This window comes from Emydura macquarii, unplaced genomic scaffold (assembly GCF_026122565.2).
Source record: "Emydura macquarii macquarii isolate MOO-44397 ecotype Brisbane River unplaced genomic scaffold, CSIRO-AGI_Emac_v2 contig_2503, whole genome shotgun sequence".
Lineage (NCBI taxonomy): Eukaryota > Metazoa > Chordata > Testudines > Chelidae > Emydura > Emydura macquarii.
In genome coordinates this window covers 82,772-107,547 of record NW_027132640.1, presented here as the reverse complement: position 1 = coordinate 107,547, position 24,776 = coordinate 82,772, and the positions used below count along the sequence as shown (strand labels likewise).

Sequence of the window (24,776 nt, the reverse complement as noted above, 5' to 3'; positions counted from 1 at the left end):
CGACCCACTCTCGTTGCTCCGGGCAAGCGCTTTGCCCCGGCTCCAGCCAGCCAGCCAGCGGCGCGGCGCGGCCCGGCCCGGCCCAGGGTCCTCGGCCAGCGGGGTCCGCAGCACAGCAACGCCCCCGCCCCATTCCCCGGGAGCGCGGCGCTTGATTGCCTCGGCTCAGTGCCGCGCCGAGCGCGGACCCCTACATTCCCCCCGATCGGTCACTCCGCGTTGCTGAGCTCATCGTACAGAAATACACGAGCCGGGCCGGGCCGGGCCGAGCCGGGCCGCCTCCCTGGCCTGCCGCGGAGATGGTTGGTTTGCTGCTCACGCATGACCCATACCCCGCCCTCTGGTACGTACAGCCCGAGCCAAGCCCTCCCCGACGTCCCTCCGCGGCTCTGCACGGCACAGAGCGCTGCGCAGCTGCTGCTGGCGGGGCGGGGCGGGGTGGGGCGTGTCGTGCGCCTGGCGGGGACCCGAGCGCTGCGCTGCGCTGCGCTGCGCTGCGAGCCGAGCGAGCGAGAGAGAAACCCGGCCCACTGCCCGCTGCAGCGGTCACAGACACAGCCTTGCGTCCTGTCCGCCCCAGGCCCTGCCCGCGGGGTATGACTCTCTTCGGCAGCGAGGACGGGTGCTGGAGATGTAAGTAAGGCTAGCTCCTAACTCGGGTTGTGCGTGCGTGCGTGCGTGCAGCGATTTCCATTCCAGTCCTTTCCCCCAGACAAGATGGCAAATGCAAAACACAGCAAGGAGCAAGCAGAGGAGTAGAATCGGGGGTGGGGGGTTGGGTTTCCACTGGCCCTTTTCCGGGCGGGGTAAGGGTTCGGATTCTCCTCTCTGTCCCCCGGAATGTTCTAATCAGCTGTTTTGGTTTGGTTTTTTTTAAGGGAGAGGAAATTACTAGGTTTGGATGAATAATTGAATCTACTGATGCATGATGAAAGCGCAGGGTAGCTAGGATTTAAACCACCTTGCTAGCTAGGCATAGCCTGTGTGATGCTGAGTGCAGCGGGGCTACGATGTTGGAACAGTTGGATACCAAGCCAAATGGTGGTGCCTCACTTCCACCGCCAATATAGGTTTCCATCTGAATCCTCTTGAGGCGGAATGTAATATTTGGGCAGTGAAAAAGCCAGAGGAAAAGTTGGTAGCCCAATGAGTCCACCAGGTCGAGTGGGTGCTTGTGTAGTTCTATGGAGAAGGAAATCTTTCATAGGCATAATAAATCAGATTTCCTGGGAAAGTACAGTTGGCATAAGCTGGGGAAATCCACTCTCAGTGTTGGTCTCCTATTTTGGTACAAAATGAGCATTAGCTGCTGTTCATAAATTGTAGCCATTTTGTTTGGGGCTGTATCAGCCACAATAGGAGCCCTAGCACCTTTGTCCCAATGTATGCCCTGATTAGTTGAAGTATCAGGTAAAAATGCCCATGAAGGAATCAGAGATTGAGAAATCAAGAAAGGAGGTGCTGGAAGCAGCTGATTAAATTAAAGAGCAGCAAGTCCTCAGGCCTGGATGACATCTCCAAGAGTTCTGGAGGAATAAACTAGCTGAACTGCTAATAAAATGTGCCATCTCTTATTAATATCAATTACTGTACTGGAGAACCAAAGGGGAGCAAATGTACCTTAAAAAGGTGGTGAGGCGATTCTAGGAATTACAGAGGAATGAGCCTTACTTCTGTAACTGGTTGAAATAATTATTAAAATGGAATGATAAAGCACCTAAATTAACATGATATGATAAGGATAAATCAGCATGGCTTCTGCAAAGGAAAATCATGCCTCTTCATCCTATTAGAATTCAACAAAAAGGAGAACCGCTAACATAATTTATTTGAATTTTCATAAAACTTTTGACATAGTCCTTCATGAGAGGCTACTAAGGAAACTGGAGTCAGAAATAAGGTATTGGCATGGATCAGAAATTGGCTAAATGACAAAAAAACAGGAATATTTTCAACATGGCAAAAGGTTAACAAGGTTCTGTACTATGACCACAGTTGTTTAATATATTTCTCAATGATCTGGAAAAGGAGGTGAGGTAGTAAAACTGTGCTGGTGACACAGGATCATTTAGGCTAGTTAAGACTAGAGAAGACCATGAGAAACTTCCAAGGGACCCAACTAAACTAGGTGAATTGACAGCATGGGGGGAGGGATGGTTTGATATGCCATGTTCAGAAATACAAGGTAATGCACATGGGAAGAAATAATTTGAACTACTGGAACAACTCAAGGTAAAAGTCCCAGATGTCACTCAGGGAAAGTTGGCAGCAACCATCAAAAATCCAAAATGTTAGGGTGCCTAGAGAATGGAATGGGTAATAATAAAAATATTCTAATGCCATTATATAAATCTATGTATTATATAAATCTACTATATTCAGTTCTGGCCACTTCGTCTCCAGAAGGATATAGCAATAATTGATGGGGTTCAGAGGTGGGTGACACAAATAATTGGTGTGGGAAGACTTCCATGTGTGGTGAGATTGACAAGGTTGGATCTATTTAGTTTAGGGAGAGGTTGTGAGGAGGTATGCAAATCATAGAGCAGTGGTCCCCAAACGTTTTACATTGCGTCCCCCCTTATGCCTATCCGTGCCCCTCGCATACCTCTAACTGGGGCTGGGAGTGGGACCGCAGTTGTGGGCCTGGGTGCCGAGGCTAGGAGTGGAGCCATGGCGGCTGGAGGCCAGGAGCAGGGCCTGGCGGCCGCAGCTGCAAGGTTGGAGCAGGGGCTGTAGCTGAGGGGCGGGGCCAGAGCAGGGTTGGGTGGCACTCTGGGCCTTGCCACGCCCCCCAAACATTCCTCCACAGTTTGGGGACCTCTGCCGTAGAGGAGTACAAAATAATGAGTGGTCTAGGGAAGGGAGAACAGGAACTTCTGTTTACCCTCTCTTGTATAAATAGAACAAAGATATGTTCAATGAAATTGAAAGGCAGCAAATGTAAAAACTGTTAACAGGAAATTTGACATACAAAGCATAATTCAGCTGTGGAACTCCCTGCCACAAGATACTGATGAAGCCAAGGGTCCTAAAACAGAATGGACATTTATATTGATAATGAAGACATCTATAGCTTCTTGAGAGAGGATATTAAAGCCAATATTTTTTAGCTGGGATGTGAACACTCTTGCCTCAGGCCACAAGCCAGCTCCGGCATGTCCCTCTGAAGCATCTGGCGCTGGCCATTGTCAGAGGATGGATTTCTGAGGCCCTGACCTGGTGTGGCAACACCTACATTCTGGTGATTGATGGTCTCTTGGCATTTACAGTCTGTTTGACAGTAGCTTAGGGCTTGTCTTCACTTACCTCCGAGATTCGGCGGCAGTCAACTGGAGTTACGCAAGCTATGCAAAAAACTTGTGTAACTCCCGTCAACTCCTCTGCTTCTGTTCTGCGCGCCGTCTTCACTGCACTGCGCTGACGGGAACCATGTTCCCGTCGACGCAGCGCTACGCTACTTGAGGAGGTGGTCTTAATATGTCGATTTCTGGATCGACTGAGCAGGTCTGCACTGACTGCTCAGTCGATCCAGAGAAGTCGATCTGACGGCGGCGAATCAGTGAAGACATAGCCTTAGACTAAAGCCCTATCTAAACTAGCATAAAGCAATGTTTGTGACACTGTTTGCAGAGGCACTCATGTTACAGTGATGAGGGTCACATAAGTACCTTAGATAAAGAACATGGTTTGTTGTCTTGCTGGTTCTTACAACAACTCAGCAAGACTGCACTTGACTGAACCATTTGGTAGTGTCACTGCCCAATACACCCACCAGCCATGGTTGTACCAGTGCATTATGGGGCTCCTGAGATACCAGCTCCCGAGTGGCCAGGTGGAAGCTGGCATTTTGGGATAAATCCCAAATGCAAGGCACTACCTTGTTGTGGGATGGAGTTAGGAGGACTGGCTGAAGTGGTGCAGCTGCATGGCTTGTGGCTTCCCAACCACACCGGGGAGAAATTGTTGTAGGCTACACAGGTTCAACTGGACCTGAGCAAAAGACTTCATCCTAGCCTTCCTTACAACCTGAGCTTTCAAAATGACCTGGACAGCTGCTGTGTCTGCACTCACTGTTCTTCTCATATGATGGTTTGTTGGAAAACCTTTTTGCTTGGTATTATTTGAAGTACTGGTGCAGACCAGTCTAGGCCCTCAACTAAGCGGGAGAAACCACAGAGTCCAGGACCCAGTTGATTACAGGGGACAACAAAGGAGAAAACAGGGAATTGGAGTGAGGTCAGAGGTTAAAAATCAGGGAACCAGAAGGGGACACCAAGCAGAGAACCCCGGACACTGCCGGCTGTCCTTCAGAGGTATCCAAGGAGTCAGAGAACGTTGCCCAGAGGAACTCTGCCCAGAGACATGAGCAGCAAGGGACTGGAAATAGGCCCCACAGTTGCAGAGCACCACCCCCCACAGTGCCAGGAGGAAGTGGGGCCATGGATGGGGTGTGCATAGATCAGGAGGTGCAGAGAAAAGTGCAGCCGGAACCTCAGTAAGAGGTTCTGGAGGAGCTGGAAGAAGAGCTGCAACCTAACACACCTTCCACAGAGGTGCCCCAGGTCTCCTTGCTGCAGAAGGGACAGGTGTTGGGGAGTTTGTGGACTGCGCCAGCTACATGCTCATGGCTCTGTGGAGTATCTGCTAACTAATATCCCTGGCGTGAGTGGCATGCAAGTTGGTCCACCAGGGTTCCTTGCCCTCCACAGGTGATAACAGGGCCCATCACTTGTTGTCGAGGTGGGACACAAGGGCGAGGAAGTGGATGTTATGAAGCACAAGCAGCAAAACCTTGTCACTAGGTGTGGGCAGAGTCCTGGTCTTGGCAGGGAGTTCCAAAGGCTAGCTTCTATTCTTATTCTTCAGTTAAAGATCCAGCAGGCTCCAGCATGCTTCTTGGGGCACTGTACCCCCACATGCCCCAGGAATGTAGGCCACACTGTCAGCAAAAAGGCCACAAAGTTCAGTAGCGTGGCAGTCCAGTCAGTATCAGAAGCAGCCTTGGGGATGCATTGTGCTCAGGAGTGCCACGCCAGGCAGGCCTAGGTTTGGGTTCATTCTTCCTTTTGCAGGCGGATTGGAGAAGCTGTGTTAATTGGCAAGGCATCGGCAGTAAACAGCACCCCTCCTTCCATTCCTTCCCCAGCAAGCAGGGAGGCATGCTTCTTGCAGAACTGCAGCATTGCCGGGACCGGGTGAGGGGAGAGAATCCTTGTCTCTGCCCCTTCTTTGGAGGCAGCGATGCTCAGATGGGTCAGAGTGGAGGCTTCTCAGGCACTGGTTCCTCCCTGAAGTCAAGTCTCGCTCCCAACTCTGCCCAAGCCCTGGGACTGGACAGCTGCTGCCTGTCCACCAGCCTCACACTGGCTGCATGTTGCTAGAACTTCCACTAGGGTCTGACCGTGTAGGAGACTCCCTGCTTGTTAGGGTGTGAGCCCGTTTCTGTCACCTGGCAGCGATGCAGTTGGAAAGTCCCAGTGTGTCAGGGACTTGGCTAGCTGTGAGTGGACGTGGGCCTTGTGGGGAAGCAGCAGAGTGGAGGTTTTTCTCCATGCGTGGTCACCCCAAGATGGAAGGTGAGTAGAGAAATCATTGAAGGTTTCAAGAAGAAGAGACGGAAATTTCCTGGGTTCCCTGCCTGTGGATCTCTGCAGAAGGAGCTCTCAGTTGGGGTCTTGATGAGGGCTTCTTGTCTTCAGTTTTTTAACATTTTTGGCTTCTACAACCCGTTATACAAATTCAGCAATTCAAAGGCCCCCTACTTCCCTCCACTTTCTCCATGGTCACCCCATGTCTCCTGTTAGAGCCACCCTCTGCCTCTGTAAATCTGCCTCCCACATCTGCTGTGCTGATCTGTATGGCCTCAGTACCTGCCTGTCACCCGCCCCATGACCCCACCCCCCTCACCTCACTACCTGCCTGTCATCTGCCCCATGGCCTCCCATGACTCAGTACCTGAGTGCTAACTGCTGCTGGCACCCCCATCACCTCCATACCCTATTATCAACCACCCCATACTTCCCCCTGCCACCTGTGTAGGTGAGTGCTAACTGCCCCATGGCCCCCCCACCTGCGTACCTGAGTGCCAACCGCCCCATGGCCCATTCACCCCACACTCCCACCCAGCTCATTCCACCACTACGTACCCGCTTCCATCAGCCCCTTCCATAACCTTTGGCCCCCTGCTCCCTGTCCACATAGCCATTCTCCTAGCCTGCAGGACCATCCCTGTCCCTCCATACATATCCACAGCCACATATCGCACATGGCCTTCATCCCATTTCTGCCTCATGGGCACATCCCATGGGACCACGCAGGCTGGCCGCAGTTCAGGGCTGTCCATTGAGTCTTCTGGCCATATAGGTAGGTGTTTCCCTGTACTCCTAGGATGGGAGGGGCCCTGGGGACAGGCTGTGCCAGCCAGAGCCCTTCGGCTTTTTCATTGCCTCTGACCCCGAGCTTCTATCTAGTTAGATTGAACGTCTCTGGGCTAGCCCCACATCTGGGCAGCCATCTTTGAGGCAGGCTAAGGACCCTGAGCCATGAGAAGAGAAAACTTCACATGGGGGGAGAGTAAAGGATTAACTGCTGGTACATGCAGCTGGACACTCCAGTGACTACTGGGGACCCGCTTGGGTAGGAGGGTTTGGGGACGTACCAGCTCAAGAGCTCAAAAAGCCGGGGGGAGAGGGAGACGCCATTACTGTGGGTTTGAACCGGGAGTCTGGAAAGCAGAGGAGCTCCCATGATGCTACAGGGCAGGGTTGGGGAATGGGGCATGGGAGGAGATGGGGGGAGCAGCACAACTCCCATGCTGCTGCATGGCAGGGGCATGGGGGAGCTGCAGAACTCCCATGATGTTGCAGGGCAGGGCTGGGGAATGGGGTATGGGAGGATATGGGGGAGCAGCACAACTCTCATGATGCGGCAGGGCAGGGCTGGGCTGGGCTGGGCAGCAGCGCACAGGGAGCTGTGGCAAACCAGCAGTACCTACACACTGTAGAAACAAAGTTGATGGACCCAGAGTTAACACCTCTGCCACTTCCATTCGCATTTCACTCCCTCACTGGTTTTCCTTTCTTCCTGTCTGTGTGTCAGTTTCCTCTCACCCAATGAAACAACAAGACCCATTTGTCCTTCCCTTCAGCCAACCTACAGGTGATCAGCGGCTACGGGCAGGTGCATTCAGCGCTCTGCGTCTTGGTGTGCTGCTAAGAAGGGTTGGAACGTGCCATCAGGAACACCGCCTTCGGGAAACTAGAATACACTGAGGTGTTGGCACTGATACCAGCTGCCTTTAGGCTCCTTTGAAAAGTCCAGTCAAAAACCTCAGCCTATGCCAGCATGGTCTGCTGGATCACATGGGGACTGGCACACAGAAACTGGGGTCGTTCTAACTCTGGTTCTGCCGCTGACTCACTGGGCAACTTCCTAAGCCTCTCTCTGGGCACATCCCGTGGCCAGAGCAGAGCCGTGGCATGGATCAGGGATACGTTTAAAACAGGTTTCGGTTCCCTGTATGCTACAAGACAGAACCGTGTCAGGTGCTGTGAAGAGTCATTCGTTAGTGTTGCTCACATGCCTGAATGAGTGTTACTGTGAAATCCCAAACCACTCCCATCGCCCCTCCCAATGCCAGCAGGAGGAGTCAAACCAGACGGGCAGTCCTTGGCTTCTCCACTAGTTGCCTGTTACATTGGTGAGATTTGTGTGTGTGCATGATATGGACACTTGCCCACTGGGAACTAGATTCACAACCCAGAGGTCAATGAGCCACAATCAGAGGTTTGGTCTCCACCAAGCTGTGCAGTGGTTCAAATAGTAAACTATCATTTTTGAAAGTCCTGGACAACCAGAGCATTACCTGGCTGACGGGAAAGCAAATGGTGTACTCATCCTCAAAAAAGGAAACAAAATTGATCTTGGCAATTCCTGCCCTGCAGGTCTAATTTCTAACCCTAGTAAAATAATGGAAGAAATATCAAAGCAAAAAGAAAGCACTAACCTTTTGGAGGATAAAGGCACTATGAGCAATAAAGAGGATGGGTTCTAGCCAGAAAAATCTTGATCACGCTTTTGGACAAAATTAGATCTATTTAGAGGTTGGTAAAGTATTTGCCACAGTGACTCACAAAAATCATACTCTTAAAATAGATTCAGATTGGCTTTGATGTGGACATTACATGGACTAAAAATTGACTGAAACCCTAAACAAAGGGTATTGAAAAGCAGGATTTGAAATTGTGGGTGGGGAGGTGGGGTTCCAGGTGGAAAGGGGTTGGAAGAAGGTAAGCTTCATATTAGTCTGCCAGCCAACGGGCTACTCAACATAAAAGTAGCCTAATGGGATCTTAAATTAGCAGATGACAGTGAGTCGGGATAGTTGTCTACAGCAGAGAGGACAGAAATAATACTGATGGATTGAGAGAGATTGGAAATATAGGCAGAAAATAAAATGAGATTTCCTCTTGGAAGAAAATGCATCCTGATTTGGGGACAGTATCGTCCGATCTACACCTTTGCAAGGGGAGAATGAAACCTGGAGGGCAGTAATGCTGGAAGAGACTGACAGGTGACAGTGGATGGCAGATTAGACGTGAATGTCACTCTGATGTGGCAACAGTGCGGATTCTTTTGGGCACAGGCATTGCAGACAAGGAATGAATTGTTCCATTCCCTGTGACGCACCTGGGACCGCATGTTCAGTTCTGGAAGAGATAGTGACAAACTGGAAGGGATTCAGAGCAGCGGAAGTGATGAGACAGACTGGTCATAGAAGAGCTGAATTTATAGTGTGGGACATGACAACAGCCTGCAAATATGTGGAGCCTGTAAACACCAAGGAGGAGGAAGAATTATTGTGTGGTGCAAGGCGGCACAGGTAGGAGCAATGAGATGTAATGATAATGGTGTAGTGCCAGTTTCCCAGTGCTGGAAGGCACCTATTGCTTGGGGACAATTCAAAATAGATTGGACAAAGCCCAAGAAAATATATTCTACTGGACAACCCTTCCCTGGCAGGGAAAGGGACCAGATGACTCAGGAAATGGGCCTGAACCAAACACTCCAAATCTTGGATCCAGATCCCCTTTTTACAGATGGCCCTTTCTCTCCCATGGGCTGATCCAAGCACCCAGGATTTTGGCTCTGAATCTCATGTCTTGGGGCTATCCGTGTTTCTTACTATTCTGAGGCATAGTTCCCTGAGACACCCAGTCCCCACCCCCAGCAGTGCCTTCCCACTGGTATGTGTGTTACCGTGTTGCATAGAGGTCCAAGGTGCTAACGCTGCCCAGATACATAGTGCGAGGCAGTCCCTGCCCCAAAGAGCATACACTCTAAATAGACAAGGTAGAGGGGTTGTGACTTGCCAAAGGTCACATGGACCGGGGAATAGAACTGAATTCTCCTGAGTCCCAGTCCAGTGCGCTAGCCACTAGACCACATTACCTGCCTGCATAGCCTTGCTGGGGTGAGAGTCTGGGAGCAGCAGCACTGGAAGGAAGGGGCAATGTGAAGGGTCTCCAAGTACGCAGGCACACGAGTGGGGACATCTTTGGGTGGTTTCCCTCTTCCACCCTGTTCCTTCTCAGCCGGGCCAGGCCATCTCTGTGGAGTCTGTCGTGGCTGAGGGATCTGTTGTTTGCCTGGGAACACCTGTCAGCGTTTCATGAATACTAATTCAGCTGGTACTTGGACTCCGGGAGAAGCATTCCAGAAGATGAGGCCCTGGGGATTACTGCAAACAAGAGGAGACAGGGCTCAGGTGATGATGTGCGGACATGCAACAGGAGCAAATGAAGGGCCATGGAGAGAGGAGGGGCTGAGCCCTAGCCCTGCAAGGGGCTGGCAGCCCAACATATTAGTGGGGTCCTAGAGTTTGCTAAAGATTCACTGTCAAGGTAAAGAACATGCAGCTGCAGTAAGCGCATCAACTTGGCTGGGGCCCTGCCTGGCATTACACATGGGCTGTGCAAGGGGACAGAATAATGGTGCGGTCAGCATGGTCTGCAGCTGCATTGGCTTACACTCCCTACTTGCTGGATGCAGCAGCAAAGCTACTTAGGTGATGAGTACAGTCAATACTGAGAGAGATTTCCGAGCAGGTGCTGTGGATGGAAAGCAGGAGCTGCACTGATGGAAATGGTGAGCTCTTACTTCCCTGCTCCCCACGAGACTGTGTGCGCAAAGTCACCCGTTCTCTCCACCATGGGAAGGCAGAGGAGCTTTCACCTTCACCCCTGTATTATTTCCTGCCAGCTCTGAGCCTCTGCACCCCTGGCCCTGACCTCTGAGGCTCCCCAGCACCGCCTGGGGCTGGCATGCGGGGTGGGTGGACCGTGACGGTCCATAGCAGCTTTGATTGTGGTGGTGGTATCAGTGGGGCGATGATCTTGCTTGCTAGATTGTTGCATCCACCCCCAGCTGCGTTGCCCCCTTTGGCAGGACCATTACTAGAGGGCTTTTCCTTCTACAGGGCTGGGAGAACATTCATGTCCCACACCTACTGCTCCTGCCTGAAAGGCTGCAGGCATCAGCGGTCTGTGACATCCAGCTGAGTGACCTCTCGCCAGACTGGCTTGGCCTTGTATTTTTCTGTACATTTGTGTATTTCCAGACTGTCTTCTAGACCCAGTCAGCACAGTTCACACTCCGCTGTAGGCCAACCAGACAGCGGTGGTTTGTTCATCTAGTGACACTGGGTGCAGAGAGGGTTAATGCACCGCCTGGGCTGATGGGCACTTTTTAAGCCAGGTTAAAACATTCTCTGTCCAGATCCAGCACAACTGCATTGATCCGGGTCTCAAGCCTGGGAGTTTGCCCTGTGTGGTTGAGGCCATATTATTATTGGCACTGAAGCAGCATCTAGAATCTCCACCTGAGATCTGGTCCTTATTGTGATGGCCTCTGTATGTATACTTACAAAGAGACAGTCCCTGATCCGAAGAGCTTATGGGTCTAAATAAATGGAGGAAGGGGAAGCAACGTGCTGAAGGTCACGCAGGAAGTCGGTGGTAGACGCCTCCTAAGTCTAACACTAATGCCTTATCCACCGGTCCGTGTGTTGCTAAGAAATCTGAGGCTTGAATCCATGACGCTGAGATTAAGAGTTCCATGCTCACCAAGTGGCGCCGCAAAGCAAGGATGGCCTCAGTTGCAAGAAGTCATTGGCACACTCACTTGCCCTGGCGGGGGCACAGCACACAGGGGCTCTGCCCATCTGTTCATTCACCTGGAGCAAAGAGCTGAGTCCTCTGGAATGGACTCTGGATGCAGCTCCTGCCACGAGAGGAACCAGAACTGGATGTCAGTGGGCCACCTGGGCCAGGCACGGCCCCTCACCTGGCTATTCCTCTGTAGCAATAGAGGAACCTGAACTGTGGTGCTGGTACTATGTCACTTCTGCCATTGCAAGCTGGGGCTCCCCATCTGCCGATAGTGTCTGCGGTGATGCTGCCTCATATAGGAGTTTCCTCGGGGGCCCCAGTCTGAAGCAGGCCATGTCTGGGGTAAGAAGACAGGACTGATATGAAGCTCTCTCACACAGAGTAAGTGCAAAGAAAGCCGGCATTTGTGCCAATGGGAATGTAGGCCCTGGAGCACTCTGAGTCTGAGACATGAGTAATTGATTCTCCAGGGGCTACAGTTCTGATGGTCAGATTGGCTCGTCTGTGTGCTTTTTATAAACCCTTTGGAGACTCTAGAAGCAGAGCCGCTACAAGCCCAGTGTGCTAAGGTTTAACATCTCACTGGCTGTCCCGCCCTCTAGCTGTATCAAGGACCATGCTGTCCATGCTGGTGTCTCTACTCTGGGAGGTTACAGAGACCACACCGCAAGGGGCCCTGGCTCAGCCAGGGAAGGGGCAGACAGCTCCTCGAAGGGTAAATAGTTTACCATCATTACAGGGCAACCATGTGGCTAACAGCACCCCGACCTGGAGCTGACTTAATAACACACAGTTCAAAGCAACCTCAAAATCTCAGCATCGAGTCCATCACCACACCTGGAGTTCCTGCTCTGCTCTGACATCTCCAGCCTGGCCTGGAGCTCTCCTTCTGTTCCAGTCTGCTCTGTACCAAGCAGCCTGCCCCAGACAGAACTCCACCTTCGTCACCTCTCCCTCTCTTTGGCCCAGAGTCATCAGCTGGCAAACCCCCTCTGCTGCTCTTCTGACTGCCTCGGGGAGGGAGCATCAGTGGGTAACCAGCCATCCCTTGCTCACTGCCCCCTCTCCCCTTTATGAGACCCATCTGCCTTCCCAGTTGGGCAGGAGGTAATCAATCACAGGTGCACTGGATTCTCCCTCCCACCTCCTTTCTTAAAGGGACCAGTCAGCCTGTAACAGCCAGCAGGTGAGATTACAGCAATAATTTCCCTGTGCCCTAAAGCTGTTTAACCCCCTGGGGCGGGGGGTGGGGGGGGGGGGAAGGAAGGAAGAGAGACACCACCCAGCCTTCAGTCTTGGAGAGCTGTCCGTGAAGCGACACTGGTACAAAGCGCTGCATATCCATTGGTGCTGATCTTTGGTTATGATCCTCTCAGCCCCAGCAAGAAATGGGAAGCAGATTGAGGCTGGGTTGCCTCTTTGGAAGAAAGTGCAGCACTCTGCAGGAAGATGTGTCATCCCTCAGTGGGTGGGACTCAGCCGGCAGCTTGGGGACAGGGGGCGCTGCGATCAGTTTTTGGATGAGACCTAAGTGCAGGGATGTGGGTAGTGCTGTGGATAATCTCATTCCTAAATCGGAGGCTGGTTTTCAAAACCTGGCCTCTAATATCTCTGAGCCTCAGATCCTGTCTGTAAAATAGGGATCGTGATACTGATTGACCTGCTGGGTCCAGTTGGGGGGGATTGTGGAAGTCATTGTGAAGCGCTTGGAAGTGGGGCATGCTAGAGCTGCCCAAGAGATCGTTCATTCAGTTGTATAATCCCTCCTCTGGTTCTCGCTGCTTGTGAGTCACGTTCAGATTGTTTGTTTTAGAACGGGGTGGGGTGTCTCGAAAGCAAAAAGGAGATTCTCAAAAACACCTCAGGGAGCCAAGGGCCAAGCTCCTCAAAGGTATTTAGGCCCCCGAGTCCCATTGAAATCAGTGGAAGTTATGTGCCTAGATGATCACTGAGAGCCAAGGGGAGTTGGATGCCTGACTCGCTGAGGTGTTTTTGGAAACCCACCCTAAGGCAATATACTGCTGTTTCCTCTCATATTCCCCTTCTTTCCATCTTCCGCTGGCCGTTTTGTTCCCTTCTTGTGCACCCTCCTAGCCCTTTCTCACTCCCCTGCTGTCTCTTTCCCTAGATTTGGACATGGCGAGAGAACCCAAGCCGAGCCGGTCCAGACCTGGACAGAAGCGGCAGCACGGCGGTGCCCTCTACCAGTGAGTCTGGGTGGCACGTTGTGGTCCGGTGGGGAGGGGTGCTGTGTCAAGTAGCACTGGCTTTGGGGTTAGGGGATTATTCTCAGTGGTGCCGGGAAAGCCTCTGAGGGTTTCTCATGAAATAAGAGACCTGCCCCAATGGTCTCTCTTCTCCCACCATCCCTCCTCCCCATATCCCATCTTCTTCACTCAGCCAGGTCCTGCTCCCTCTCCCTGAGCACCAGGTCCTCCTCACCTGGCCCACGAGGCCCCCCGCACCCGCCATGCCCCAGCCCTCGGATGGCAGGGCCTTCAGCTCTGGCTCTGCATTGGGCTTGGGGGGACGTCTCCAGTCAAGCCACAGATGAATCCCTGAACGCATTGCGTCCCACGTGGGTTGGGAGGCTGGGATGGCCGGTGTGCCAGCTGAGATGGTGAGGCCTGCTGAAATGCCTCGACAGTGCCCATGGCACGAGGCCTGCTGCCACAGTGACAACCTCGTGTTTTCAACCTCACAGTCGCCTAATTACCCGTGGTCCTCTGCACCTGCTGTCACAGTCTCGCTCTAGTGGCCAGGAGGTCTGAGTGATGGAGACCCTCTTTGAGCTCACTGGGGAGCTGGTGTGTTGGGCACTTTCACGTCCTGGTGGGGGAGGCAGTCTCCTTGCGCTGCATTCCCTGGCGGGGTATGTGTGTGTCTGTGTGTGCCACACTCCCTGGCTGGGGGTGGGAGCGGTCGTCTTGTGAGACACTCTCTGGTGGGGTGTGTATGTGTGTGTCTCCTTGCACCATTCTCCACAGCGATCAGAAGGCTGCTGACTCAATGGAATTTGGAAGCTGTATAGATAAATGTGTGTTAGAAATAATACACTGAAATTCACCATCCTAGCCTTTAAAATGATGTCCGGGGGATGTCGGTCCCTCTGAGGAAACTGCTGGGGGTTGAGCTGAGGAGAGCATGGACGTGCAGGCGTTGCCAGACTGGCTTAGACCCAGGGTCCATTTGGCTCAGTACCCTGCCTCCCAAAGTGGCCAGCACCGTATGGTGGAAGCCATAACAGAGCATCTACCTTTCCCTCCATGTCCTGGAAATGGTGAGGAAGGGATAACTCTCGCTGCAGCACCAAATTGACTGTAACGATCACTAATCGTTCCGTCTCCCACTTAACGGGGGAGCAGAGATCCTGACACTGAGAGCCATTTCTAAACCATTTCCGATATCTTGTTCTGGAGTTCTCCGTCTGAGTCTAGAGCATTTCCAGATCACTCTAGCCCATCTAGATTTCTAGATCCAGGGCACTGCAACGCTGTGTCCATATCACAGCGCTTGAGCTCCAGGTTCTCAGAGATTTGCCCATCTCTGGTGCAGAACTGTATTGTCTTGCAACTAAGGAAGAGGAGCTTTGCTCCACCTTCAGGGAGCAGCCTTGAGAACCAGCCCGTGGAAGGCCATGCTAGTTTGGCTTGCAGCCACTTCAACTTGCTCATGTGTCTGGTTCAGCTGGCTGTGGGGTCCATCCTGGAACCTGAGCTGTAATGGAGTCTCTTATTCCTCCATCTCCCCACGCACATACAGGCCCTCATTAGGGGCCAGCCCCCAGACTCTGGAGCCAGATTTTCCTCTGAATTTGTCAGCCCCCCCTTTGTATAATGGGCTGAACTGAACTTCTGGATCCAGATACCCCCAGGCAGTGAGTAAGTAGTTGGGGCTGGGGCCCGTCTCTGCTCATTAGCCAGCCCAGCCGGCCCACATTAGCATGGAGCTTGCCGATTAAGCTGCAACAAGTCAGCACTTTGCTGAAGGAGCAGGGCTGGGATCCCAGGCAGGGCCGTGTGGGAGGGGGAGGGACACTGCCAGCTGGTCAGTTCTCCATATTGCTGGTGAGCTCTTGTTCATTGAAGGAATTGTTCTGTCAGTTACCATGGGGATGGTGCAGCAGCCTGCTGGGATGAAGGCAGAGCGGGGGATGTCCCTGGCCACAGGAGATCCGCTGCTGCTGCTTGCCACCCCATCTGCAGCTCAGGGCTCAGCAGGCTGCGTCCAGGGTACCCCGCTTTGAGGAATACTATCCCAGCTGTGCCTTGAACGGACAGAGAACCTGAGCCAGGGAGGGGCCAAGGCACTTGGCCAAGACCACAAAGCAAGTTGGTGGTAGAGCCAGAGGTAGGAGCCAGGCTCCCAGACTCATGGCCACCCACTGGTCGAGTGGTTGGAGAGTCAGGAGATCTGGATGCTGGTGCCGGCTCTGCTGCTGTGTGACCTCGGCTGAGTAATTTTTTGTTTCCCCTTCCACGTACGCAGAGCTCATGTCTGCAGCCTGTAAGCTTTCTGGAGCTCGGCCTGTCTCTCACTGTGAGTTTGTACAGTACCTAGCACAATGGGGCCCTAGTCTGGGACAGATGCTTTTGTAATATAGTACCAAGGAATGGCCAGACTGGGTCAGACCAACAGTCCATCTAGCCCAGTGCTTTTCTTCCAACGGTGGCTGGTGCTTCCGAGGGAATAAACAGAACAGGTCGTCATCCAGTGATCCATCCCATCACACACAGGGCCCAAGCATAATTTTGTTGGGCCCTGTACAAACTTGCAACGTGAGCCTCCTCCCACACACATACCACCATCCCTCATCCCATACATACAATCTCATGAGCCATGAAAAATGTTTGAATTCTGAAATTACTGTTACATATTCTATATTTCTGAAAAACGTCCCCAACTCCCGCTTTGCTATTTTTGTTTAACATAACACCCAGCCTGAGAGTCCTACAAGTTTGCTGACTATTTTGTAACTTTTTGGTCATCATAAAGGTATTATATGCTGTCAATGTCTTGATTTTTTTATTCTAATGGACCAATGTGACTGCAAACATTTTATAATTAGGCTAATTAACTTTAAAGCTTTATTTTTCTGGCCTTTTTCTTTGCAAAGTCATGAATTAATCCCCCAAAGTCAATTTCTCTTGCAAGTTCACGCTCAATAGACAAGATAGCTAGGTAGCTTAACTGTTCTTGCCCCATTGTAGAACACCTGCAGTTCTTGATGAGTGCTAGCTTGCTGAAACTTCTTTCAGCTTCTGCCATAGTCACTGGCAGTGTGCAAAAAATCCGTAGGGCTCTGCACACTTCACTGAAAATTAGTTGCAGTTGTTTTTTTGTAAATCTCATTTAATAAGATAAGTGGGGGTAGTTCATATTCTTTTCCAAAAGTAGACTTGAAGATTTTTTTCAGATGCAACTTTTCGCAAGGAAAATTCTCAGCAAGATCTGTAGGATACTTGTGAAGTAGACATTTAGAAGCTTCTTCTAGTTCCCCAGGCTCTAGTGTCACATTTTAGGACTGAGTGGAATTTTTCTTTGTCATCAATTGCCAGTGCCACAGACACAGTCTCTATATTGAAATCATTTTCGTCTTGATTTTGTTCATCTGCTTCCCTAGTTAGTATATTGCCTGACTGCAGAAAGGCCGCGTCTGATTTGAAAAACTGGAGGATAGGTTGGTGTCCTTTAGCTTCTTTTAGTTCCCTTTCTTTTACCTCCTTATGTTTCTGGCTGCCTGATTTGTATTTATAGCCACCACCAGACATGGTAGTGTGGGGTGTGTGTGTGACTGTGAGTGAATTAGACACTTACTCACATATATTTTGGGCCTGCAAATCCTACCGGAAAAAGAAGCAGCATTCGCTCCCACTGTCTTATGGTGCTTTGCTTTGCCCCTCCCACCAGCTGTCCCTACCTTCTTCCTCTGCACAAGGAACTCTGGGACTGGTAGTTCTTGATCTTGATATGATAGATCATGTCACAGAGAGGAGCACAGATTTCTGTGTCTCAGTCTCAAACGACAAGTCCTAGTTTGACTGCACAAGCACACACACTCTATTCTAAAGAAGGGCCTGGGCTGGGCCAGTAGGCCCAGCAACTCACTGTTCACAATGTTGCTTGAGACTGCTCTAACACTGCTTCTGATGGGCTCCAGCAAATCTCTCAAGATCTGGACAATAGATACATAGAGACAGGGAAATAAGTTTCTATAAATATCCTCAGGCATGATCTACAATTTAGCCTCAACTTTTTCATCATGGTAATGGGGGTTGCAGCCTGGGCCAGGCCTCCGGGCCCCAGTAAAGTGTACCCCCCACCACGTGGGGGCCCTGGTTGCCCATTCCCAGTTTCTGGCACACAGCAATGTCTGCCCATCCTGGCTAATAGCCATCGATGGACCAATCCTCTATGAACTTATCTAATTCTTTTTTGAACCCTGTTATAGTATTCGCCTTCACAACATCCTCTGGCAAGGAGTTCCACTTTGACTTCCTTTTGTTCATTTTAAACCTGCTGCCTATTAATTTCATTTAGTGACCCCCTAGGTCTTGTGTTATGAGGAGTAAAGAACACTTTCTTATTTACTTTCTCCACACCAGTCATGATTTTATCAGCCTCTGTCATATGCCTCCTTAGTTGTCTCTTTTCCAAACCGAAAAGCTCTAGTTTTATGAATCTCTCTTCATATGGAAACTGTTCCATACCCCTAATAATTTTTGTTTCCCTTTTCTGTACCTTTTCCAATTCCAATATATCTTTTTTGAGGCGACCAAATCTGCATGCAGTATTCAAGGTGTGGGCATACCATGGATTTATAAAGAGGCAATAGGCTATTTTCTGGTTTATTATCTATCCCTTTCCTAATGATTCCCAATAATCTGTTAGCTTTTTTGACTGCTGCTGCACATTGAGCGGATGTTTTCAGAGAACTATCCACAATGACTCCAATATCTCTTTCTGGAGTGGTAACAGCTAATTTAGACCCCCATCATTTTATATGTATAATTCGGTTTATGTTTTCCAATGCGTTACTTTGCATATATCAACATTGAATTTCATCTGCCATTTTGTTGCCCAGTCACCCAGTTTTGTGCGATTCCTTTATAACTCTTTGCACTCTGCTTTAGACTTAACTAGCTTGAGTAGTTTTGTATCGTCTGCAAATTTTGACAGCTCACTCTTATTACCCCTTTTTCTCGATCATTTATGAATATGTTGAACAGCACTGGAACAGACCCCTCAGGGACATCACTATTTATCCCTTACCATTCTGAAAACTGACCATTTATTCCTACCCTTTGTTTCCTATCTTAACCAGTTACTCGTCTGAGACGTCTTGTCCCATGACGGCTTACTTCGCTTAAGAGCCTTTGCTGAGGAACCTTGTCCAAGGCTTTTTGAAAATCTAAGTACACTATAGCCACTGGATCTCCCTTGTCAACATGCTTGTTGACCCCCTCAAAGAATTCTAGTAGATTGGTGAGGCACAAGTTCCCTTTACAAAACCATAGAATCATAGAAGATGAGGGTTGAAAGGACCTCAGGAGGTCATTTAGTCCAACCCCTTGCTCAAAGCAGGACCAACCCCAACTAAATCAGCCCAGCCAGGCCTTTGTCAATCTGAGCCTTAAAAACCTCTAAGGATGGAGATTCCACCACCTCCCTAAGTAACCCGTTTCAGTGCTTCACCACTCTCTGAGGGAAAAAGTTTTTCCTAATATCCAACCTAGACACCTCCCACCCCCTCAAATGTGACTTAAGACCATTGCTCCTTGTTCTGTCATCTACCACCACTGAGAACAGCCTAGCTCCATCGTCCCTAGAACCCCCTTTCAGGTAGTTGAAGGCTGCTATCAAATCCCCCCTCATTTTTCTCTTCTTCAGACTAAATAAGCCTAGTTCCCTCAGTCATAAGTCTTCTGCTCCAGCCCCTAATCCATTTTCGTTGTCTTCTGCTGGACAATCTCCAATTTCTTCATATCCTTCCTATAGTGGGGAGCCTAAAACTGGACACACTACTCCAAATGCGGCCTCATCAATGCCTAATAGAGGGGAATAATCACTTCCCCTGATCTGCTGGCAATGCCCCTACTAATGCAGCCCAATATGCTGTTAACCTTGGCAACCAGGGCACACTGCTGACTCTCATCCAGCGTCTTGTCCACTGTTACCCCCAGGTCCTTTTGTGCAGAACTGCTGCCTAGCCCATCGGTCCCCAGTCTGCAGCAGTGCATGTTGACTCTTCCCCAACAAATCGTGTTCATCTATGTGTCTGATAATTCTGTTCTTTACTATAGTTTCAACCAATGTGCCTGGTTCTGAAGTTAGGTTTACTGGCCTGTAATTGCTGAGATCACCTCTGGAGCCTTTTTAAAAAATTGGCATCACCTTAGCTATTCTCCAGTCATCTGGCACAAGCAGATTTAAATGACAGGTTACATACCATAATTAGTAGTTCTGCAATTTCACATGTGAATTCCTTCAGAACTCTTGGGTGGATGCCATCTGGTCCTGGTGACTTATTACTGTTTAATTTATCAGTTTGTTCCAAAATCTCCTCTAATGACACCTCAATCTGGGACAGTTCCTCAGATTTGTCACCTTAAAAGAATGGCTCAGGTTTAGGAATCTCCCTCACGTCTTCAGCTGTGAAGACGAATGCAAAGAATTCAGTTAGTTTCTCTGCAATGACCTTACCTTTCATGAGCGCTCCTTTCGCATCATGATCGTCCAATGACTCCATTGGTTGTTTAGTGGCTTCCTGCTTCTGATGTACTTAAAACATTTTTACTGTTACTTTTTGAGTCTTTGGCTAGCTGTTCTTCCAATTCTTGTTTTGACCTTCCTAATTCTACTCCTTTCTATTTTCCTCAATAGGATTTAACTTCCACTTTTTGAAGGATGCCTTGTTGCCTCTAACTGCTTCTTTTATTTTGTTGTTTAGCCATAGTGGCACTCTTTTGGACCTTTTATTAGGTTTTTTAATTTGGGGTATACATTTAAATCGAGCCTCTATTATGGTGTCTTTTAAAAAGTTTCCGTGCAACTTTCATGGATTTCACATCTGGCACTGTACCTTGTAATTTCTGTTTAACTAACTTCCTGTTTTTATGTAGTTCCCCTTTCTGAAATTAAATGCTACCATGGTGGGCTCTTTTGGTGTCTCTCTCTCTTTCCCCAGGGATGTTAAGTTTTATTATATTATGGTCATTGTTACCAAGAGGTTTAGCTATATTCACCTCTTGGATCAGATCCTGTGCTCCACTTGGGACTAAATCAAGAATTGCCTCTCCTTTTGTGGGTTCCAGGACTAGCTGCCCCAAGTAGCAATCATTTAAGGTGTCAAGAAGATTTCTCTCTGCATCTCGTCCTGAGGTGACATGTACCCAGTCAATATGGATTAGTTGAAATCCATCATTATTATTGAAGTTTTTATTTTTATAGCCTGTCTAATCTCCCTGAGCATTTCACGGTCACTATCACCATTCTGGTCAGGTGGTCGGCAGTATATCCCTACTGCTATATTCTTATTATTCAAGCATGGAATTACTATCCATAGAAAGTTTATGGTACAGTTTGGTTCATTTAAGATTTTTATTTCACTTGACTCCTAGAATCATAGAAGATTAGAGTTGGAAGGGACCTCAGGAGGTATCTAGTTCAACCCCCGGCTCAAAGCAGGACCAACCCCCAATTAAATCATCCCAGCCAGGGCTTTGTCAAGCCAGACCTTAAAAAACATCTAAGGTTGGAGATTCCACCACCTCCGTAGGTAACCCATCCCAGTGCTTCACCACCCCTCTATGCTTCCTAGTTTTTCCTAATATCCAACCTAGACCTCCCCCACCCCTCTACGCTTCCTTTCACTCTCCTACAAGTACAACCTATTCAATCCTTCTGATATATTTTGTACCGTGATATAACCATGTTCCATTGATTATCCTAAGTTTCTGTGGTCCCTATTATATATCAATATCCTCATTTAACACGAGGTACTCAAGTTCACCCATTTAGACTTCTAGTATTTGTATATAGGGCTGGAGCACAGGACTTATGAGGAGAGGCTAAGGAAACTGGGCTTGTTTAGTCTGCAAAAGAGAAGAATGAGGGGGGATTTGATAGCAGCTTTTAACTACCTGAAAGGGGGTTCCAGGGAGGATGGAGCTAGGCTGTTCTCAGTGGTGGCAGATGACAAACAAGAAACAATGGTCTCAAGTTGCAGTGGGGGAGGTCTAGGTTGGACATTAGGAAAAAGTTTTTCACTAGGAGGGTGGTGAAGCACTGGAATGGGTTACCTAGGGAGTTGGTGGAATCTCCATCTTTGGAGGTTTTTAAGCTGAGGTTTGACAAAGCCCTGGCTGGGATGATATAGCTGAGGTTAGTCCTGCTTTGAGCAGGGGGTTGGACTAGATGACCTCCTGAGGTCCCTTCCAACTCTAATCTTCTATGATTCTATGATTCTATATAAGCACTTAAAAATGGTCACTTGTTAACTGTCTGCCATTATATGATGTAATTGAATGGGACTCTTTTTCATTTGACTGTTTTTCGTCCCTATATTTTATCCTCTTCCATCCTCTCCTCCGTAATAGGATATAGAGACACTCCATTAATAGATCCTCCCCTAAGGGATGTCTCTGTCCAAACCATGTGCTCCTCCGCACCAGTCGGTTTTCCTGCAGCCCTTAGTTTAAAAAGTGCTCAATGACCTTTTTAATTTTACGTGCCAGCAATCCGGTTCCATTTTGGTTTAGGTGGAACCTATCCTGCCTATATAGGGTTCTCCTTTCCCAAAAGGTTTCCCAGTTCCCAATAAATTTAAAGCCCTCCACCCTGCACCGGTGTCTCATCCATACATTGAGCTAGGGTGTGGTACATGGATCCTTGGGGGTACGTGAACCTATCGGGGGGACGGAGCAGAAATAATGTAATGGTGGATTTGATTTATTAATTTGGTTTAGTGCATTTTCATAATAGATGAACTCAGATGACGCTTTAAAACTGTGATAATTTGTTATATAAAATACGATAGTTAAATTACTTCAGGATATACCAATGAGAACACAGATCCACCGAGCTGCTGACGTAAAGAGCCCTCCCCTCCACTCACCATACAGCGCGGGTTCATAGAATCATAGAGTTGGAAGGGACCTCAGGAGGTCATTTAGTCCAACCCCCTGCTCAAAGCAGGACTAACCAGGATTAACCTCAGCTAAATAACCCCAGCCTGGGCTTTGTCAAGCCTCAGCCAAAACCTCTGAAGATGGAGATTCCACCACCTCCCTAGGTAACCCATTCCAGTAATCCATTTCACCACCCTCCTAGTGAAAACTTTTTCCTAATGTCCAACCTAGACCTCCCCCACTGCAACTTGAGACCATTGCTCCTTGTTCTGTCATCTGCCACCACTGAGAACAGCCTAGCTCCATCCTCCCTGGAACCCCCTTTCAGGTAGTTAAAGGCTGCTATCAAATCCCCCCTCATTCTTCTCTTCTGCAGACTAAACAAGCCTAGTTCCCTCAGCCTCTCTTCATAAGTCTTGTGCTTCAGCCGCCTAATCATTTTTGTTGCCCTCTGCTAGACTCTCTCCAACTTGTCCACATCCTTTTTATAGTGAGGGGGCCCAAAACTGGACACAATACTCCAAATGCGGCCTCACCAATGCCAAATAGAGGGGAATAATCACTTCCCGTGATCTGCTGGCAATGCTCCTACTAATGCAGCCCAATATGCTATTAGCCTTCTTGGCAACCAGGGCAAACTGCTGACTCATATCCAGCTTCTTATCCACTGTTACCCCGAGGTCCTTTTGTGCAGAACTGCTGCCTAGCTCATCGGTCCCCAGCCTGTAGCGGTGCATGGGATTCTTCCATCCTAAGTGCAGGACTCTGCACTTGACCTTGTTGAACCTCATCACATTTCTTTTGGCCCAATCCTCCAGTTTGTTTAGGTCCTTCTGTATCCTATCCCTACCTTCCAGGGTATCTACCACTCCCCTGAGCTTAGTGTCATCCGCAAACTTGCAGAGGGTGCATCTACCCCATCCTCCAGATCATTAATGAAGATGTTGAACAAAACCGACCCCAGGGGCACTCCGCTTGTGACCGGCTGCCAGCTAGACATGGAGCCATTGATCACTACTCGCTGAGCCCTAAGCTCTAGCCAGCTGTCTATCCATTTTATAGTTCATTCATCCAACCCATACTTCCTTAATTTGCTGATAAGAATACTGTGCGAGACCATATCAAAAGCTTTGCTAAAGTCAAGGTATATTACGTCCACCGCTTTCCCCACATCCACAGAGCCAGTCACCTCTTCATTGAAAGCAATCAGGTTAGTCAGGCATGACTTTCCCTTGATGAATCCATGTTGACTGTTCCTGATCACCTTCCTCTCTTCCAAGTGCCTCAAAATGGATTCCTTGAGGACCTGCTCCATGATTTTTTCAGGGATTGAGGTGAGGCTGACCGGTCTGTGGTTCCCTGGATCCTCTTTCCTCCATTTCTTGAAGATGGGCACTATATTTGCTTTTTTCCAGTCATCAGGGACCTCCCACAATTGCCACGAGCTTTCAAAGATAATAGCCAGTGACTCTGAAATCATATCAGCCAACTCCCTCAGCACCCTCGGATGCATTGCATCTGGCCTCATTGGCTTGTGTATGTCCAATCTTTCTAAATAGTCTAGGACCTGTTCCTTCAGCACTGCGGGATGTTCACCTCCTTCCCATTCTGTGCTGCCCAGTGCAGTAGTCTAGGAGCTGACCTTCTCTGTGAAGACAGAGGCAAAAAAGGAATTGAGTACCTCAGCTTTCTCCACATGCTCTGTCAGTAGGTTGCCTGCCTCATTCTCTAAGGGGCCCACACTTTACCTAATCTTCCTCTTGTTGGTAACATACCTGTAGAAACCCTTCTTGTTCCCCTTCACGTTCCTTGCTAGCTGCAACTCCAGTTGTGCTTTGGCGTTCCTGATTTCATTCCTGCATGTTCGAGCAGTATTTTTATAATCCTCCCTAGTCATCTGACCAAGCTTCCACTTCTTGTAAGCTTCTTTTTTGTGTTTAAGTTCACCAAAGACTTCTTTGTTAAGCCAAGCTGGACGCCTACCATATTTGCTATTCTTTTTGCACATCGGGATGGTTTGTTCCTGTGCCCTCAATAAAGTTTCCCACATACAGCTGTTCAAACCAGTGTAGGAGGAGTGCAAACTGCTCCAGCTGGGATTAGGTAGCATTTTACCCTTCTTTTGCCTCAGTGCAAATGACTCTATATGGTGCAGGGAATGGAGATGCAGGGCTAGTGGGTGTAGTCTCAATTTACCCCATAGCTGGCACCTGTCTTATTGGTAACTCGAAGAACAACATCATATGAAATTCAGCTGAAACTTGGCTGATCATACAGCTTTCCTGCAGCATCTCTCTATCCCAGATCCTAGTTCCCTCTGCCCCTGAGAGAATCTCCAGTCCCTCTGATCTCCTGGATGGAGCTTGCTTGAAGCACCTGCTAGAATTGCTCAGCAATGAGTATGCGCATCTCATGCAGGGTTTGTGCATCGGACAGCCGGATATATCATCAGAGGAGCCCAGAGTCCCAGACAGAT

At 49.3% G+C, this 24,776-nt stretch overlaps 1 protein-coding gene across 3 annotated transcripts in view; it reads left to right on the top strand.

Annotated features, from left to right (window-relative positions):
* The first annotated feature begins 425 nt into the window (after nt 1-425).
* Nucleotides 426-24,776, top strand: part of LOC137163290 (RNA-binding Raly-like protein) — a 51,954-nt gene continuing 27,603 nt past the window's right edge. For 2 of the 3 annotated variants that reach the window (XM_067563470.1, XM_067563469.1), the window contains exons 1-2: nt 426-633; nt 13,300-13,378. In XM_067563470.1, coding sequence (XP_067419571.1) covers nt 597-633; nt 13,300-13,378 — 116 coding nt within the window. In that variant the 5' untranslated portion in view covers nt 426-596. The remainder of the gene's footprint in view (nt 634-13,299; nt 13,379-24,776) is intronic. The other variant, XM_067563468.1, reaches the window with a different exon arrangement.